This window comes from Aythya ferina, assembly GCF_964211825.1.
Source record: "Aythya ferina genome assembly, chromosome: 3".
NCBI classification, from domain to species: Eukaryota; Metazoa; Chordata; class Aves; order Anseriformes; family Anatidae; genus Aythya; species Aythya ferina.
The window spans coordinates 72,083,602-72,101,750 of NC_140298.1; the positions used below are offsets into that span (position 1 = coordinate 72,083,602).

The 18,149-nt window shown below is 40.9% G+C and overlaps 1 protein-coding gene across 1 annotated transcript in view; it reads right to left on the bottom strand.

Moving 5' to 3' along the window:
- Positions 1–18,149, bottom strand: part of CDK19 (cyclin dependent kinase 19) — a 111,557-nt gene that overhangs the window by 92,739 nt on the left and 669 nt on the right. The window contains exon 2 of the mRNA XM_084514562.1: positions 3,131–3,206. Coding sequence (XP_084370688.1) covers positions 3,131–3,206 — 76 coding nt within the window. The remainder of the gene's footprint in view (positions 1–3,130; positions 3,207–18,149) is intronic.

Below are 18,149 nucleotides of genomic sequence, written 5' to 3' on the forward strand. Positions count from 1 at the left end.
GTGCCCGTTGCCTTTTGTCTTGTTACCGGGCTCCACTGAAAAGCACCTGACCCCCCTGAGCAGCACAAGGCTCTGGCGTACCTACTGCTCCTCCAGTGTGCATCACCTACAAACCTGTTGAGGGTGCGCTCTGTCCCAGCATCCAGGTCACTAACGAAGGCTGTGAACCTGCTTCTTGCTGTGCTCACTTCTCCTAGGATCCCAGACTCCACCAGCTCACCTAAATAAGCCAGTAACAGCCATGCTGCAGCTCCCTGTTGTTCAAGACTGGAATCTTTCTGAGATTCTCCGAGCACTGAGAATCCTCTGCTACATTCAGCCTTTGGTTTCTGCAATCCCTCATGTGAAAAGCAGCAGAAAACCACAAATTCTGAGTGACTCAGCCACTAACTCTCATTTATATTTTCCAGTTTTACTTTTCAGAAATATTCATGCTTAAGCCCAGCAATAAACTGTCTGACAAGAACACACAAATAGTTGGCATTTCAGTTATCTTCAGAGCAGGCTCTAGTTACAGACAATAAATTTGCTTTTTTTTCCTTTGTTTTTGTGTGTGTGTTGTTTTTTTAAGATACAATTCTTTACCGTATAGGACTGTCCTCTACCATTTGCACATTCTGGCACAACAGAATTGGCTGCAATACGGATTCCTGCTTCGGCAGGTATCACCCCACAGTCGAAAGAAAGCAATCATCACTCGCCCCGGGAACCACTGCCTGTCTGATGTTATCACTGACATACGCCTTCTTCCGTGAAAAACCCATCGTAATAATGGCAAAGAGGCTTGATGTTTTCCAAAGTGCTAAGCAAAGACAACCCAATTCGATCTGTAATGCCAGAAGAGATGAGTAGTCTGCCTTTTATCTCAGGGAAAGATATCCAGTAGATCTTACTGTGAGTGTGTAGGCAAGACTACACACAAACCAGTCTTGGACCACAACTCTGAATGCCTTCCAGTTCGGCAATTTATTTCTCAAGTACATTGGCTATGTCTACAGGTTGTAGGACTACTGAAATATTCTGAGTACACACAAGAACCAAGCACATGGATGTTTCTTCCATGTGACAACTGGGGGCGCTTGTTAAGTTAGACATCAAAAGAACTACCCACAGTATTTTAAACGTGGCCTTTCTGGCTTATAATCATTATTTAATCAGTAAACACTACCTGTTTTGTTACCTGCTTATGCTTTTAAACACAAGATTAACTATTAATGCATTAATTATAAGTCTGCTTCTCTTTGTGGAAAATACACTTGATCCTGCTTGTTTTTGTAAGGAAAAGAAATCAGATTGTGGTTCTTTTTCAACTATTTCACCTTTACCCTTTACATATTTCTAATATTTGACTAGCCTGAAAATTCACTGAGGCAAGCAGTGATTTGCTACATTATCTCAAGTTATAGTTTTACTCTGAAGTTTGGAGAAGAGTAAAACAGAATCCATGGAAAAATTAAAGGAGGAACCATTCAGGGGATTTAAACAATTTATGGTATTTCCCATGTTTTATTGATCTTTTTGTACAAAGCTCAACCAATTTTTTAAAATTAAATAAATAATCAAGAATGAAATGCTGATGTACGGTTAGAGGACAAAATAATTTGACACTATTTCCTCGCGATGTTGCCTCCAAGTATGGCAGAAGCAGCTCCATACCACAGTGCTATCATGGCAACAGAAAGGTCTCCTTTGGGCTATATTCCACACACTGATTCTTGTCTTGAGACCGGGCTGCATGTGGCTTTGAGCAACCTGCCTAGTGGGAGGTGTCCCTGCCCATGGCAGGAGGTTGCAATTAGTTGATCTTTACGGTCCTTTCCAACCCAAACCATTCTGTGATTTAGTTTTTTGTCTGTTTTAAATTACACCACTATGGAGACAAAGAAACTGAATAACACTCCACTGCTGTCAAAACAGACTGTAAAATAAAAAGAATATGACCTAGTCTTAATGTTAAAGGACTTCTTGTTCCCTCCAAAGGGAGAAATATTACCCAAAAGGTGACTGAATAGACTCTGTATAAATTAATGGACAGCAACGGAGCCACCTCTCAAATCTAGGAGTGACCTTGACCTTCTAGTGACAAGCCCTTTGAAAAGATAGCACTATTATCTGCCCAGTCTCTTGATACAGCACTACACTGAACACAACACAGCATTCTGTTCAGTTCATGAACATCACGAGTTCCTAACACCTCACGATGAATGCTGTATTTCTGTGCAACACTACTAGATCATAAAAGGCTTTGGGCACAAATCCTGTGTTACATTTCAACAGCCCTCAGCATACTGACACCATTCAAACAAGGTAAATATTTAATCAAGAAAATGCACTTCTTTTGCAATGCAAGGAATTCTTGCATTGCAAAATTTTACTAAGTGACTCAGCACTTTGACAAGAATCAAAGTTTTATACTTTAATATAGTTATAGAATAAGCATTTAAAGATTTAAATAGATTTAAATTCTCTCTTCATATAAGAACACCTGATTCTTACCACCTCGGAAGGACTTAAATATATACACACACACATGCATGGACACTACTGTGCGCAAAAGTGAATCCATTTTTTCCTCTTAAGATACATGCAATAAAAATACAATTAAAGGTTTTTTTTTTTTTTTTTTTTTTTTTTTTTGCTATGAAAGTTCTCTGTACTTAGTAAAGCACATAAAGAATGAGGGGAACAAACTGTCATCAGGTACCAAACAACAGTAAGCTACCATTAGTCTGAAATAAAACACACTGTTAGCAAGCTGACTGGTAATGGCAGTTGTAACCTTTCAGAACCTTTTTCCTTCAAGTTATTTTAAAAACATCCAGTTTTAAAATAAATCTTCATTAAAAGACTCTCATTTATTTCCCTCTCAACACATAAAAGCATATAAAACACAACAATACCAGAAAGAGGCGTTACCATTAACCTAGCAAGAACACCTCTTTCCACACCCAAGAAAAAAAACTGTAATATGTACAAAGCATTTTATGAAAAGCGCATGTTTGAATAACTTTCATGCTTGCATACTTCAAGGAAAACATTTACATAACCTTTCTGTTATCTGGTGTAGAGAAAAGAAAATATCTGTTGAATAATAATGTCAGTAAAAATACTTTCATTTATGCACACTTACTGCAATCTCTCTACAGGCCGACATGGATATCCCTGTACCTTCAATTTGCTTCAGTGCATACTCCTTTTCATCTTTTCTGTACGAAAAAAAGAGAGAAAGAAAGAGAGAGGGGAATATTTTTAGCTCTGATTTATGTTGCACCAATCAATACAAGTACAATGATTTATTTTGATTTTGTCTAGATCAAGAAGCTGAAAAGCTAATCTGTTTTTATGTATAAATTACACTTAGATATTAAAAGCAGGTTTCCTTTTTAAGAGACTTCAAAAAATACAAACAAAAACTCCTGCGTAAATAAACTTCGTTAACCTATTTCCACTTCTCTCTAAACCATATTGTTAATGGCAAACACATCCATAGGGTATTTTGATGGACATTTTTCCTGAAATTTTTGAATCCTATAGGATATTTTGGTATTTTCTTGACATTTTCAAATACTGTCTGTCATGAAACAGCAGCACAGTCGCATCCCATGCCTGGAGGACTCCCCTGGAAGTACCTAGAAACTACAAGGATCTTACTTGATTTTATGAGCCAGTGTCAATTGACTTTTAAATTTAAAACATAACAGTATTTCATAAGTAATTATACATTGAAAGAACATGAGTTTCACTGGGCAAGTCTGTGTTTGCCAGCCACAAGTACAGGACTCCTGTCAAGGACTCACTACTACAGACCCCTACACAGTACGTGAAACTGCTCTGCCTGAACAGAGCATTATCCTTTTAAATAAACATAATTGGAAGTAATTTCTGGCTGTCAGGGAAGACAACCAGAACAAGAACACGAGGAGGACCTCAAAGCCCTTGTGACACAACATAATCACTTTAATACCCATGGTAAATTTGGGTAGGATTCAGCTGGAAGCAATGGGTGTTGATGAGCAGCATCACCCTCAGCGCTGATGCACTTATGTGGGCCCACCGATTACAACTTCTGGACCACTCAGTAACCCAGAGTCTCCCGTCCAAATTCCCTACAGCATCTCAAGTTTCCCCCTTTTCCAGTCCCACACCATTTCATTTTGCTGCCCTGGTTTCAGTTCGTCTTGCTTCCACCTCCAGGTCCAGGTCCTGCCCAGCTCCAGCCTCCTCCAGAAACCCCATCTCTGAAACTGATGGGATGAGCAGAGCGATGTGGGGAAGGCATGGGACTGACCAGAAATTAAAACCACCTACACACGTTAGTAACTACAGAGGATCATTTTTATCAGCAATTTTCAGTAGCAATTACATCCATAAAACATATCTGTCGTTAAGATTGTGGTTAGCTCCCAGCTGACCAGTTTCACACCACATTTTTTGACGTGAAAATTCAGCAAGAAAAATTCCAGTCTTGCTCAAATTACAAATTAAGCTGGTGCATTGCAAGATTTGCAAAAAGTAAATCCACCTCTGAAGATGAGTCATCCAGCAGCTGTTCCAACTGGAAAACCTGGGCGCTGTTATTCCACCCTCGCTCAAAAGCAGTTGTTACTCCTCTCTCAAACAAGCACCTACCTGAAGTCTTTGTAAATCACTTGCTATGTTTGAAAAGATATCCCCTCCAAATTAAAAACAGAGAAAAATCAGTTGTGATGGGGTTACCATCTGCTTTATTTCAAGCTGGGCGTTTCATTGTGCTTGGGATTTGATGCAGCAGTGCTCCCAAAGCAAGCAAGACGAAGCACGTTAGGCTACAGGCTCCAACAGGCCTCTCTCTACTGATAGGCCTGGAGTAACAAAAGGCCCTTCTGCAGCTGAAAAGAAAGCAATGTGTTACTTTAAGGTGACCTAAATGATGCTAGAGCTGCCAAAAGGAAGAAATACATGCATGTCCTCGTTGTGCACTGATCTTCTGTGGAGAAATACAACGGCCAGCAGCTTACACCATGCCTTGTAACTACACCAGAAATATTCGCTTATTCGGACACTTAGACACAAACCTCAACAACACATATGACAAACAAATATAGCAAGATTAGACCTTCCCCTTCTAAAAGAAGCTTTTGTTCCTTTATGCTAAATAAATTAAGTGCTTTATAACATGCTATTTTGAAGGTATAACTTCAGATTCTGCACTGAGGGGAAAAAAGAGAGTTTCAGAAGTTACCGTTACTAAGATTAGGCCAAACACTGCATTAACAAAGATAATCCGTACGAGCTGCTCACCAAGGACCCTTTCAGGAATAACTTCACAGGTTTATCTCCTTCCTATGCAGGAGGACTCACCAGGATCTACTGACACGATAAACCAGATTCCATCTTTGCTCCCCATAGAGCAGCCATTTATTTTTGTGAATGTCATTTACAAGAACTTGGATCAAGACACCGATACAGAACCAAGAAATCTGTGCATTTACAGGTGATAAGCTCATATTTTGTCTTTTAGAAATTTAGATTTAATTTTTTAAAAAGTGAATAATAAATGGTCGTCCCCTCTCATAGAGGGTTCTACCTATGCAGACAGATTTACATGAAGTGCAAAGTATTAACTTCATTATTCAGATCATGCACTGAAGCTATGAAGACAAAATTGTGTTGTCAGCAGAACCAAAACCAACTCCAGATATTTAAAATTGCTCACAGGTTTTGAACTACAGTCATGCTCACACTGCATGGTACGGAATGATCCTGTGCTTACCAGCTGAAGTCCCAGTACAAAACGGTCACTGCAGAAGTGAAATGCCCCCTTCCTTCGGCACATCTCCTGAAGAGAGCACACCGCCACACGGGTACAACTACAACTAGCTCGGCAAGGCAAGCATTAAATTCAGTTACCCAGGCTTGGGCAGGCTGAAGGACGCTGCAGAAAACGGGTAAGCTGTTTGGCACATGCTGCATTGAACAGCATGGCTTAGCACCACTGCAAGTCTGTCATCATCGAACACCAACCGCTCTACGTAGGATTTTAGGAGACAAATGAGAAATTATGAAAGATGCATAAAAAAAAAAAAAAAAAAAACAACACCATATTGCCATAAGACATTACAGCATGTGGAATAAGAAGCCAGTATCACCAAGCAGCAACCAGCATGCTTCTAGGACACTGGGTTTTGTGAGCAGTGAGTAAAAATGGGGATAATTAAAACACTTATCTAAAGTAAATGGGCATCAAGTACAAAGAACTCCAAAACTAGCATATTCTAGGTCTCAAAAAACATCTGTTTGTGTTTTATCAAAAATTTCAAATCATAACCTCCTTTAAGTACATCAATATCATTTACTAGTTTTGGCAGAGAAGCAAGGTTATATGAAAATGTTTCCAAAGCTCAAGGTTCTTATTAAGCAAACATAATGGCTGCTTAAAGCACTTCCCAAAAGATCTCCACCAACTGGTATTTTAACTAACAATATTTCTCATTTAAGAGTAACCTTAAGATAATTTGAGACAGGAATATATTTAAATCCTCGACACTGAGTCGGTCAACGCAATCTGATGAAATCCACAGTTCTGTTTACTCAATAAAACGGTCTTAAATGGCCAAAGAAAAAATAGGTACTTTATTAGCTGTTTCTCTGCTGTAAGAGCTCCATAAATAATGTAAAACGCAGTGATATGCAAGTATACTGTTCGACTCCCTAGAGACCTGTGCTCTTAAGAAACACATTGTGGGCAGAGGGAATTATTTCTGCTTCATGTTGAATACACAGAAAAGCTCCAGTGAACCCGGAACATATTTCAAGAACTCCTACAGAACAATACAGTTTTCATTTTCCTAAATTCTTCTCTGACAGGTGCTACATCAGTGCATTTTTCATTCGAGAGCGTAGCAAGCAGGATCCAGTTTAAAAAACAAAGCAGAACAATGAGCTTCACAGGTCTGGGAAGAGGCAGAAGGCACCATGATGGAGGTAACCAAGCAGAAGCAAGGTCCCTGTATGAAGATACCGCCCTGGGGTCCACACTACCAGTGTCCTAGAAGCCAGCCAACGTGCCAGGAGGTCCTGCTCTGCCCATTTGTGCCTGAGGGCAGGGGAGAAGGGTGCATGGCTAAGCTGGACCAAGAGGGGTCAATTAGACAGCCACCTCAGCCAAAAAGTGGGGTGCACTCTCAGGTCTGTATTCCACAGTACCAAGCTCAAGGCTCCCTCAAAGCCTAGCAGCAATCGTCCAGAACATCTCTCTGTGAGGAAAACCCATACCGGTGTAAGACTGCAGCTTGGTCTTTCAGCTTAAGCTTTCCTCCCTCACCAGTAAAGATCCCATTCTTTAAGTCCTTCAGGTTAATGCTAACATTTTCATTTGTACAGTGCAAAGGAAATTTCTGTCCTTTCCCCACAAAACTGTACTCAGCTGGCTCTATGTCCGATTACAGCATTCAGTGCAGAATGTGAAAAATATGATGATATCACCTCCTGGGGAACACTTTCAGTTTTCCTTTCCCGCATGCTTTTAAAAAAAATCACTTTAAAAGGGTTCAGTTCGGATGACTTAGAATACAACAAGAAACAAGTCAATGGAAGACTAGAAACAGCTTGCCCAAGGAAAAAAATGGAGGATCTGAAAATAGCACATGGTTCAAACTATTGTTTTATCCATATTATTCAAATTTTTAAACTTCTAATGATGGTCCCTCCTGAATTCATAAAGTATTTAACATACCAAAATCCATAGTTTATTAGCCACATCAAAGAACTGGCCTGGAAGCCTATAATCACGCTTAAGCTACAACTGTAACTATTACACCAGTTAATACAGATATTAACATTATACCATATACTAATTTTCTTAATTAAGAGCAGAGCATTGAAAATAGAAAATAAAGTGTGCAATGCCTTAAACAAATAAAGTACACAATAAACATCCCAAGACCTAGCTAGAAAACACCGACAGAAGACAACAAGTCACCCTTGTACGCAACACTAATGGAATAATCACATTTTTGTGGCACGCATAATTGTGCCTTTACAGGGCAAAGACCGGGACCACTACACAGCCCAGTGGCCTCGAAGCAGAGTACTGCAGGAAAAAGTGAAAAATCCCTCTGTGGTATTTGGCTCACAAAGCTTTCCAGGAGCAAAGCCACTGCAGGGATCCCATTCGGCACTGGGAATAACAAAAATACAAGAAATGGTGCATTCATTTTTCCAGGGGGCTATGAAAAAACAGAACAGCAATTACAAGCACATGCTCAAAGGTGAGAGACAGAATATCACAAACCATTTTAGGGGATTTTCTTTAAAAGTTGCTATCAGTGAAATGGAAAATGATACGCAGACTTAACCGAAGACAAGACCAAAAAGAGCTGCAACAGAAAATATGCTATTGTGCCCCCTCTAGAATTAGAGAAACTATTTCTACCTCTAGAACAAGAGTTAATGTCTCATTACTATTAGCTTCATTATACTAATAAACATTTTCTAAACAGAAGTCTGCTATGGTTTAGAGCTATTTCGATCAAATGCTCTTTTTACTAGCACAACTAAACAATTTGTGCCTTTTGCATGTAACTGTTGGAACACCAGATCAAAAATCTTGGAGTTGAGAAGCAAGCAATAAAGACTTGCCTAGCTTAAAAAAAAAAAAAAAAGTCAACATAACTCAAACAGAACTCAGTTTGCACCCCAATATATACTGAAGCATCTCAGTAGCATGAATCTTGGAGGGGTAGGGGAAAAAAAAGCCATTCAAAGTTGAGTTTGCTTCTCCTCTGCAACTACATGGCTAAGTAAAGATATTGCAAGAGTTGTGCAAACATGGAGCAACTGCTTACAACAATTAGCCTTAAAAAGAATAATAAAAAAATTAAAAAGACTTTCATTATCATTACATGCATTATAAGAAAAAAGACTCTCATTACATGCATTATAAGAAACACACAGGAGAACAATCTCCCAGAGCTTAGCCTGCTGGAAAATCTGACGCATCCCAGCGATGTAAAAGAGCTCACGTTACAAGTACCACTGGCATCAGGCTATGAATAGACACTCGGTGTTATCACACTATCCTATTAGAAGTTGAACTATGCCCTGATTTTGTTCTGTTATCTACAGCATATCCTGGGGTGTACCTTTAAAAACCACTATTGATACGGCTGCTCTTCTGTCTATTTATTCCTCTGCAAGCCAGGCTATGAACTCAGGAGGAGATATGCCTGTTAAAGAAAAAGGCAAGTTCTTAACGTGATGCTGGGGTACTTGCCTTTAAACGTGACACCCTTACACTCTGTCCTTCCACAGAACCTCACAAAGTATATGTGAAGTAAGTATTAAAAAAGAAGTGATCTTCACAACACCTGTAGATAACAGACAGATACTGTCTGTTAACAACAGTTCGACACTCTTTCACAGCCACTGACAGATGTTCAAGATCTCTCTAACAACAGACAACTGGAAAACTTATCAGCCATAGCTAAGCCTTTACAAAATAAAACATCTTATAAGGAAAAGGAGCACAACTTCAGACACTGAAACTCCACAGCCACTGGAGAAGACCCAGAGACCTCAAAGAGCTACAGGGCTTGTGCCACTGCCAGAACTGAACTGGCTCCAATGAATGACCGAGAACCATCAAGTTCACATGAGTAGGTTTATTTTATAACAGACTGGCATAAGCAGACTTGACAGCATATTTATAAACGCAAAACTTGAAGCGTTCACATTAAACTTGCAAAGCAGTAAAAGTATTCTGTCGCTCCAAGTAACTTCTTTCAGCATTTGTTGCATTAAAACAGCAGATTGATCTGTACCTGATCTTATTTACAGGTTCGATTACAGCTAATGAACACATTTAGGAAACACCTCCTTTCTGGAAAGGCTCCTGATTATTTGTTGGATTTTAAGGATCCATATTTGAGGATGTGTTACCTTGAAATAAGCAGCAGCAACAAGAAGAAAAAAAAAATAAAAAAAAAAATAAAAAAAAAAACAACGAAATAAGGAGAAAACAAGCTTTTATTTATCAGGGAATTATGTATCAAGGACACAGATACAGGGATACAGGATCCTTTAGACTACGCCAAAAAGGAATCTGCCTTTTGTTTCACAAAGTCACTTTGAAGGAGCATGCTTGTGACTAACCACAAATGCCAATAACATTAGCCATCTGTTTCTCAGTAAAAGTCCTAAAACCTCAGTGTAAAACCATACTGTAAATACACAGCTCAGCTCACTGCACACCAGGTCTTTCTCTGTAGCGCTTATCTGGTTAAATACTGCAACTTGGATAGGTGGGAAATGGCTATTAAAACAACAAACACTAAGAAGCCTGCAATTGTTTTAAGTCTCTTCAGCAAGAACCTCAAGTTTGAAACACAGCAGTTTTTTTTTTCTAAATTAATACGATGCATTAGTTTCACCTACAGCAGGAAGAAATTATTGACTCAATGACCTAGACAACAGCCTAAAAACTGCACTTATTTAGTTTTCCTTTCCTGGTTCATGACACAGTGTGCCTCCCCTAAAGCATGTAGAAAGCGCAGATTGAGCAGAGATCTGTCCCACTTCTGCTCTTCTTTTTCTCAGACGTTTCAGCTCAACAGATTGAACACGTGAAATCTTCAACTCTTTACTAAAGCTACACGGAAGTCCACACGAAGCGAATGTGAACAGAGTTAAGTCCAGCTGGTGACCGGTCACGAGTGGTGTTCCCCAGGGGTCAGTGTTGGGGCCCATGCTCTTTAATATCTTTGTTGATGACTTGGATGAGGGAATCGAGGGCACCAAGTTGGGGTGAAGTGTCAATCTGCCAGAGGGTAGGAAGGCCCTGCAGCTACCAGTGTGCCCAGGTGGCCAAGAAGGCCAACAGCATCCTGGCTTGTAGGAGGAACAGTGCAGCCAGCAGGAGCAGGGAGGTGATCGTCCCCCTGTACTCTGCTCTGGTGAGGCCGCACCTCGAGTGCTGCGTTCAGTTTTGGGCCCCTCACTGCAAGAAGGACATCGAGGTGCTTGAGCATGTCCAGAGAAGGGCTGCAAAGCTGGTGAAGGGCCTGGAGCACAAGGCCTGTGAGAAGCAGCTGAGGGAGCTGGGGGTGTTTAGCCTGGAGAAGAGGAGGCTCAGGGCAGACCTCATTGCTCTCTACAGCTACCTGAAAGGAAGCTGTGGGGAGCTGGGGGTCGGCCTCTTCTCACAGGTAACCAGTGATAGGACCAGAAGGAATGGCCTCAAGTTGCGCCAGGGGTGGTTTATGTTGGCAATGAGGAGACGTTTCTGCTCAGAAAGAGCAGTCAGGCACTGGGATGGGTTGCCCAGGGAGGTGGTGGGGTCATCATGGCTGGGGGTGTTTAAGGAAAGGTGCTTACAGACATGGTTCAGTGGGTAATAGTAGTAGGGGGATGGTTGGACCAGGTGATCTTGGAGGGCTTTTCCAACCTTGGAGAGCTTTTCCAACCTCTATGATCCCATAGTGAAAACAGGCTGCTCTTGAGCTCTTCCAGTAGCCTTTAAGGATGAAGTTTTACACCAACATTTTCTCCCTGCCACTGAACTCATGCTAAAGATAGAATCCATGGCATTCAACTGGCAACGGACTAAAGGTGCTGAATCTCATCATGAAGCTGTGGCAATCCGTGGAAGCATTAACACTGATTAGAATTTTCTCTAAATGCCTTTGAATTTGCAGAATCCATGAACCAGAAGACAAGAGGCTCCTCTTCCAAAAGAATCTGCTTCGGAGTCCAACAGCTCATCCGACGCTGCCAGAACTGCACGCGTGAGCGGCCTTTGTATCCTCACATCTCTCCAGGCACAGGGGCACCGGGAGATAGCAAAGCCACGGGAGAGCCAAGGGCACTCGTGGTCGGAGCAGTCCCAGAGCTACCAGTCTGGGTGCTCCGAGCACTCCGGTAAGGGCAGGGGAAGAAAAGGGGGAGAGAAGAGGCAGAAAACCTTTTCTGGCCACACAGAGGTGACTAACTCTTTCTGCAATTAATGCACGAAGAAACCAGATGTATCACTTCAAAGCAGCAGTGTCCTACCTCACCTCTGGATGTCGTTTCCTTTCTGGAAGATCCACTTCTGCCTCCCAATCAATCGCCTGTAACATTTATTTTCACTTGGCTGTATAAAGTCATCAATAGCATCTTCCACTTCAGTCAGCAGGGAATGGCAATCGACAAAAAAACCTTACTGCACACGAGGCCCAGTTTATGAGAATGTATGTTTAAATCCATATTGGCTACGGCCGTCCACAATTCATACCTGTGCTCTTACTTACATCAGATCTCATAGCTGTAGGTTAGAAATCCAGCACTCCTAGTAGCTATAGCTCCTCATGTGTGCTGCTTTGCCTACTGGAAAGCCTGACACCTAAAATATTCATTAAAAAACTGCTAATCCCAAAAAAGACAGAAGTAAACAGAAGCAGTGTCCTTCAGAGATCACCTGCTCCAGTAAGCTCTGCTCCACCTATCTTTCTCATGGTAAGAAAAGATGCTTCTACTTTCCAATTCAAAAAAAAATGAACAAAATAGGACACCCATTTTGCAAAGATCAGTTTACACAACCTCCACAGCACTCCTTTCATCCTTATCAGATACACTAATATTTCAGCAATCCTCTAAGAAAATCCTGCTAAACCAAAGCCTTGCAATCCCACAGAAAAGCCTAAGGAACCATTAATGAGAAATTCAGATATTAAAGATATTCAGATATTAAAGGCTATCGCAGGACTTTGCTAATAACAACTAATTTTGATTTAAAAGGTTTCATTTTCTGTAGTTTATTTCTTCTCAAATCTATCAAGATAACTCAAGCTCAGAAGAGTCATTATTTCTAATACCCTCACAACTAGCATTTTTAGCTGTCAGTCATGGATCTTATAGTCAAGTGATCCATATAAACAAAGTCCCCAGAGCAGGGAGGTCTTTTATAAACTTAAATTATTTAGATGCATTCACTCATCAGTCAAGCCAAAACAGTCAAGGTTGTGTCTCTGCTATACAAGTAGAAATTGTTCTTCATTTCCTAAAGTGACATGCTGAGCTAGGCAATTTAATCCAAGAGCAGTTGCCCTGGACCAACTTCAGCATTCCTCCAGGCAAACACGCTGTTATTGAAACAAATAAATCTTTTTTTTTTTTTTTTTTTGAAGTTCTGATACTTTGCAAAAGAAACTAAAAAAAAAAAAATGCAGATTGTGTCAGTTCTTGAATAGCAGCAAACAAGCTCAAAAAACAATACATCTTTGAAAGGCAAAGGTAAGAGCTGAAAATCACTTCTAAAGATCCTTTTCCTGTATCATACACATGGACTGGATGATATCCTGAACTATACTTCAAGCAGCAGTAAGCATATGTAAATATGAACTTATTTTGCAGCATAGAACTTTTGACCTTAAAAGAGAAGAGAAAGATTTGGGTCAGGCAGCATCTGTACAAGTCACAAGATCGATTAAGGCCACAGGAAAGGCAGATGCTCTTTCAGGAGATATTTCCAAAAGGTATAGGAAAACCTTACGTCACTCATTTAGTCTCTAACAAAATTTGGTCAGAGCATCTCACAGAAATTCGGATTACACATGCAATATTTAGCCCCTCTATCTTACTTTGCACCTTTTTACCAAGTGGGGTGCCAAAAGCAGTCTCTTCTCCCTCCTCTGCTCTCACTGCCTTTTCATGTAGCATCATTAGACAACTCTTAACCCTCTCTCTCTGTATCAGGAAACTCCTTTTAAAATGAGGAGAAAAAAAAAAAAAAAAGCTAAATCTTGAGAGATTTTCCTTCATAGCTTATTCTGGGCTACCTTATACATGAGTACTCCTCTGCAAGCTTAGCAAAAATCTTCATCTGCTTCTCTCTCAAACCTAACCTCTTCTGTTTCTCATCACCCACACTCATCTCGTTTCTTCCTCAATCTCCTACCACCACCCCAAAGCCTTAGCAGAAAATGAAACACCAGCTGAATGCTGTTTGCATTCTGGCAGGCCACGGGCCACACAGCTCATCCCTGCACTCAGAGGGCAGCAGAAGAAAGGACAAAATCACTATGGGGGAGACCATAGGCGGGAAGCACTGAAAATTACTCATCAGCACTCACACTGTCCTCCTGGGCAGGAAGCAGAGCCACCAGCATAGCTGGACTACCAGCTCTCAGCGTGGCTCAATTATGAAATACTAATGAGCTCTTCCTACTTGAGGGGAGAAGGCATTGCAGACAACTAGTTAGACAGGTTCGTTTTAATTCTGCTGCTTCTTCTCACACACATTAACTGTGTTTGCTGCCATAAAGTGTTCTCGGTGTTTGCGTGTAAGCCTCGTATTTAGGCTTCCTTAGCGAGGAGAGATCATAGCGAGGCATGAACACCTTTACCCTTTCTATCTTCCCCAAGATAGCAAGTTTCATCAAGGAGGAAAAAAAATGATGAAAGTAAGGAGCAAAACGCTGCTTCTCACATCTCATTGCAGGCAGAGATGTTGCTGCAGAGAAAGGGAAGCGTTCAGGAGCCATCGCTTTCTGACTTGGGTCAATATTCCCGTGACGGAGCCTGTAAGAACAGCAACCACCGCTGACAATTCAATTCACTTAAGTTCACGGCAATGTCAAACAGAGAAACTGAAAACGAGGTAAACAGCACATCACGGGCTTTCAAACATCTCACAAGCACTTACTTGCAGTGGTACAGAACTCCCCAGCTTCACATCCAGGCGAGTGTAACGCTTGGCACATCAAGGAGCTGCCTCTCTCTACAGTGAACGTAACTGCAGTACCCCAGCTCTGGGTTCCCTGGGATTTTTCCCCCCCCAGCACTGCTCATTTGTAGCATTTAGTCAGCTCCGGTGCGAGATTCATTTCCTGACACAGTTGTGCTCTATTACTTCAGCAGTTTAAATGCTGAAGAACAGCAATAGGGGGAGAACTGTACACAAATTCTTGCTATACTAATATTGATTTAACAGAATAAACAGACTGCCTCGGCCTGTTCGGCACTGAAGGTTTTCTCCCACCGCGGTGATCTCAGCCCTAAGTGTGACCAGAGGCAACCTCTGAACAACCCAACTCCGTTCACTGAAGCCACGGTGAGTCGCAGCAGGAGAAAGGCTGCTTTTCCAAGGCAGCTGTGCCTTGCAGCATCCCTCTTCTTCTCTCTTTATGAATTTTTTCACTTCTGCTTCAAGCAAATAAGAGTCATAATATAAATAAATAAATGGAAATGAAGGTTACTTGGTTGGCACCAAAACCGGCATTCCTAGGTTAGATTAAACACTTGCTCTGGCTACAGACTTCCCCTTCCTTTCTCTTCCCATGCCCTTTCCCTGAAGTTCACCTGACCTCAGGCAGACTTCGATGCTGTAAGCACTTCAGATCAGCTTACAAACTTCACATTCACGCTTCTACACACCAACAGCACACAGAAGAAACAAGGCTCCCCTTTAGTTACAGATCTACAACACTCAAAAACGGGGGAGGAAGGGTGAATTTATTCATTTCCCCCCTCCTATGCCTGTAATTTACAGTGATGTTTCTGAATCTGTGTCACTGCTCCGCAGTTTCCAAGAGGGAATTCTCTACTTGGCAGTTAAGGGGGAGCCTGTTTTATGCCAATTCTTCTTGGAAACCTCAGTATATTAATAACAGTACAACCTGACAACTTACAAACAGACTTAATTTTAAAAAGTGTATTACTCTACCAGCACAGAAATCAATGCTCTTCATTCAGCAGATACGCTGTATTAATCAAGAGTGAGTTTATGACTGCAGCAGAGCACGGGGCAGTGCCACACTATTTACACTTGCCAAGTATTAAATGGCAGGACGGTCACTGCTCTCATTCCCTGCACTTACATGCTTTTTAAAAGGTGTTTTGAAACACGAGGATTAAAAATATTACATGCATTGTTATTTAGGAAAAAAAAAATCTATCATTTGTAATTGTATTTTAGAGGTACACGAAGTCAAACGACTAAACACACCACGGTGGCTTAAACGGTGACCAAAGTACCAGCAAGGAATGTAAGGAGGAGAGGTGAGACGTGGAACTAATCACACCTTCCTAGCCACGACTGGGAAAATTGCATTCTTTGTTTTACTGGACAAATGCAAGCCAGTGTCCAAAGAAGTATTTGAGGCAACACACACACAGAAAAACAACAACAGGTTTTCCAGCGACATGAAGAGCTAAAGACTTAACGTTGGCAGCTGAACTGCCATCACAAGGTTTATCTGTGCATCACTGTTCCCCCAACCAGTGACTTCAGTGTACGCTGAAGCAAACCATGGGACAGCTTATACAGAGCCCTGTTTTCTAGCCCTACTGGGCTACAAAGATATCACTGAAAGTTCTGCAAACCCAAGTGCCTCATTTAGCTAAACACAAAACAAAGGTAACACTCCAGACCTCGTCAGACCACACAAACACTTCTGAAGCAAATGGAAGCTGCAGGTGCTCAACATCTTTAAAAAATACGCTCATTCAGTACATGCAAACATCGGACCAACATTGTTGTTTTTTTTTTTTTTTTTAAAGGCAGTCAGGTTTGAACAAAGTCTTTTAAACTTTCACAGAAATCAATCGGCTCACTGGAAACACGCCCAATGATACTGCATTCTGAAAAAGCCAAACTACGTTGCCACTTTGTTTAAAAACTGCTTTTATGCCCAGGCCATTCACTGAGATCTAAGCAACGCAACCACTTTTTTTCTAAGCAAGCATTTTATCCAACAGCTTGCCAAGCTCCATATAAACACATTTTACTATTTCATAAAGTTTGTACGCCAAGTTTTTGAAACATGAAGTGACAGGCTCTCCGTGGAATTTCTGCAGAGCTACAAGGTTCTTACTGCTCTCAGCCCCCCGAGACTGCAAATTGACTATGAGAAGCAAGGAGCCAGGATCTTTTCAGTTGATACAAGAATGCTTCGCCAGCTTGAAATACTGAAACAGCCTCTCTGTGATCAAGCAAAGAAGAATCCCTTTACATGTGCCTCAAAATCCCCCAGTGATCAGCATGCTATACACATGCATCACTGCTGGGTTTCTGTTGTTGCTAGCACTGGAAAAAGTTTCCCTCTGTCATCAAGAAACTCTTAAATTTAAGAACTAATGGTAAATATGTTCTGCTGCAAAGAGATGCGATAGGTAGTTTTATTTTGTAAAGAAATAATCTCATCTTAATGACTTAGGTTGTTCTCTACATTTTTCTAATGTCACATCTCCTTCTCACCCTAGGTCCAAATGTCAAACAAAAGCAATTGAATGTGAGCTTACTGATGTTGTAAAAAAGGGGATAATAACCCAGTTTCCATGCTTCACGAAGTAAAACCTCTGACTACAAAGTATGGTTGCATTTGTGCCACATTATATAGCATTTCAATCGAACTGACTGCCTACTGAAACTTTTCACTTCCTTTTACCAGCAGGCCTGCTTACAGCTCAAGGTCTCTCTTTGCTAATCAGTCAGAGCTGGAGATAATTTATCTTTTTGCCATGTTTACTTTTGGTTTATTACCCATTTGTATTTCCAATACTATTATTTAGGGATTTTGCAGACACGTTCTTCATGGTGCTTCACAGCATCCATGCAATCCTTGCAACTACTGAAGGGAATGAAGCAGATAAGTTATAGACAGCCATCAAACTTCTTTTTTTTTTTTTTTTTTGGTCATAGAAAGAGCAGACTCAAAGTTCCAACTCTTTTATGTTTTTCTTACAACAGTAATTTCAGGATTACTGCATCAGAGAGCAGGAGCAAATATTTTATCAGCATCCTGGGTATTTTTACCACAGCTTCCTCTCATATAACTTTTCTATATGTCATATATTCACATGTGAATAAATAACTTAGAATTATAAAACCAGGAGGAGTAAACCCACCGATATTAGGAAAGCTTGTAATACCCAGAAAGGCTTTAAAGTTTCTTTTTAAAGTTCGTTAGGTGTAATTATTTATTTTTTTTTAGGCTGCAGAGCCAGACTCAGTCAGAACCAGAGCTCCTTTCTCAGCATTCAGTCCTCCACCTGCGCTGGCGCACGCTAACTTTCAGCTACTGCTCTCTTTGATACTGCGTCTTCTGGGCTGAGAGCTTAGAGTTGAGACACGAATGAATGTGATTTACTCCTATAAAAAGAAGGAAAAAAAGAAGGATATCTGGGTTTTTCTA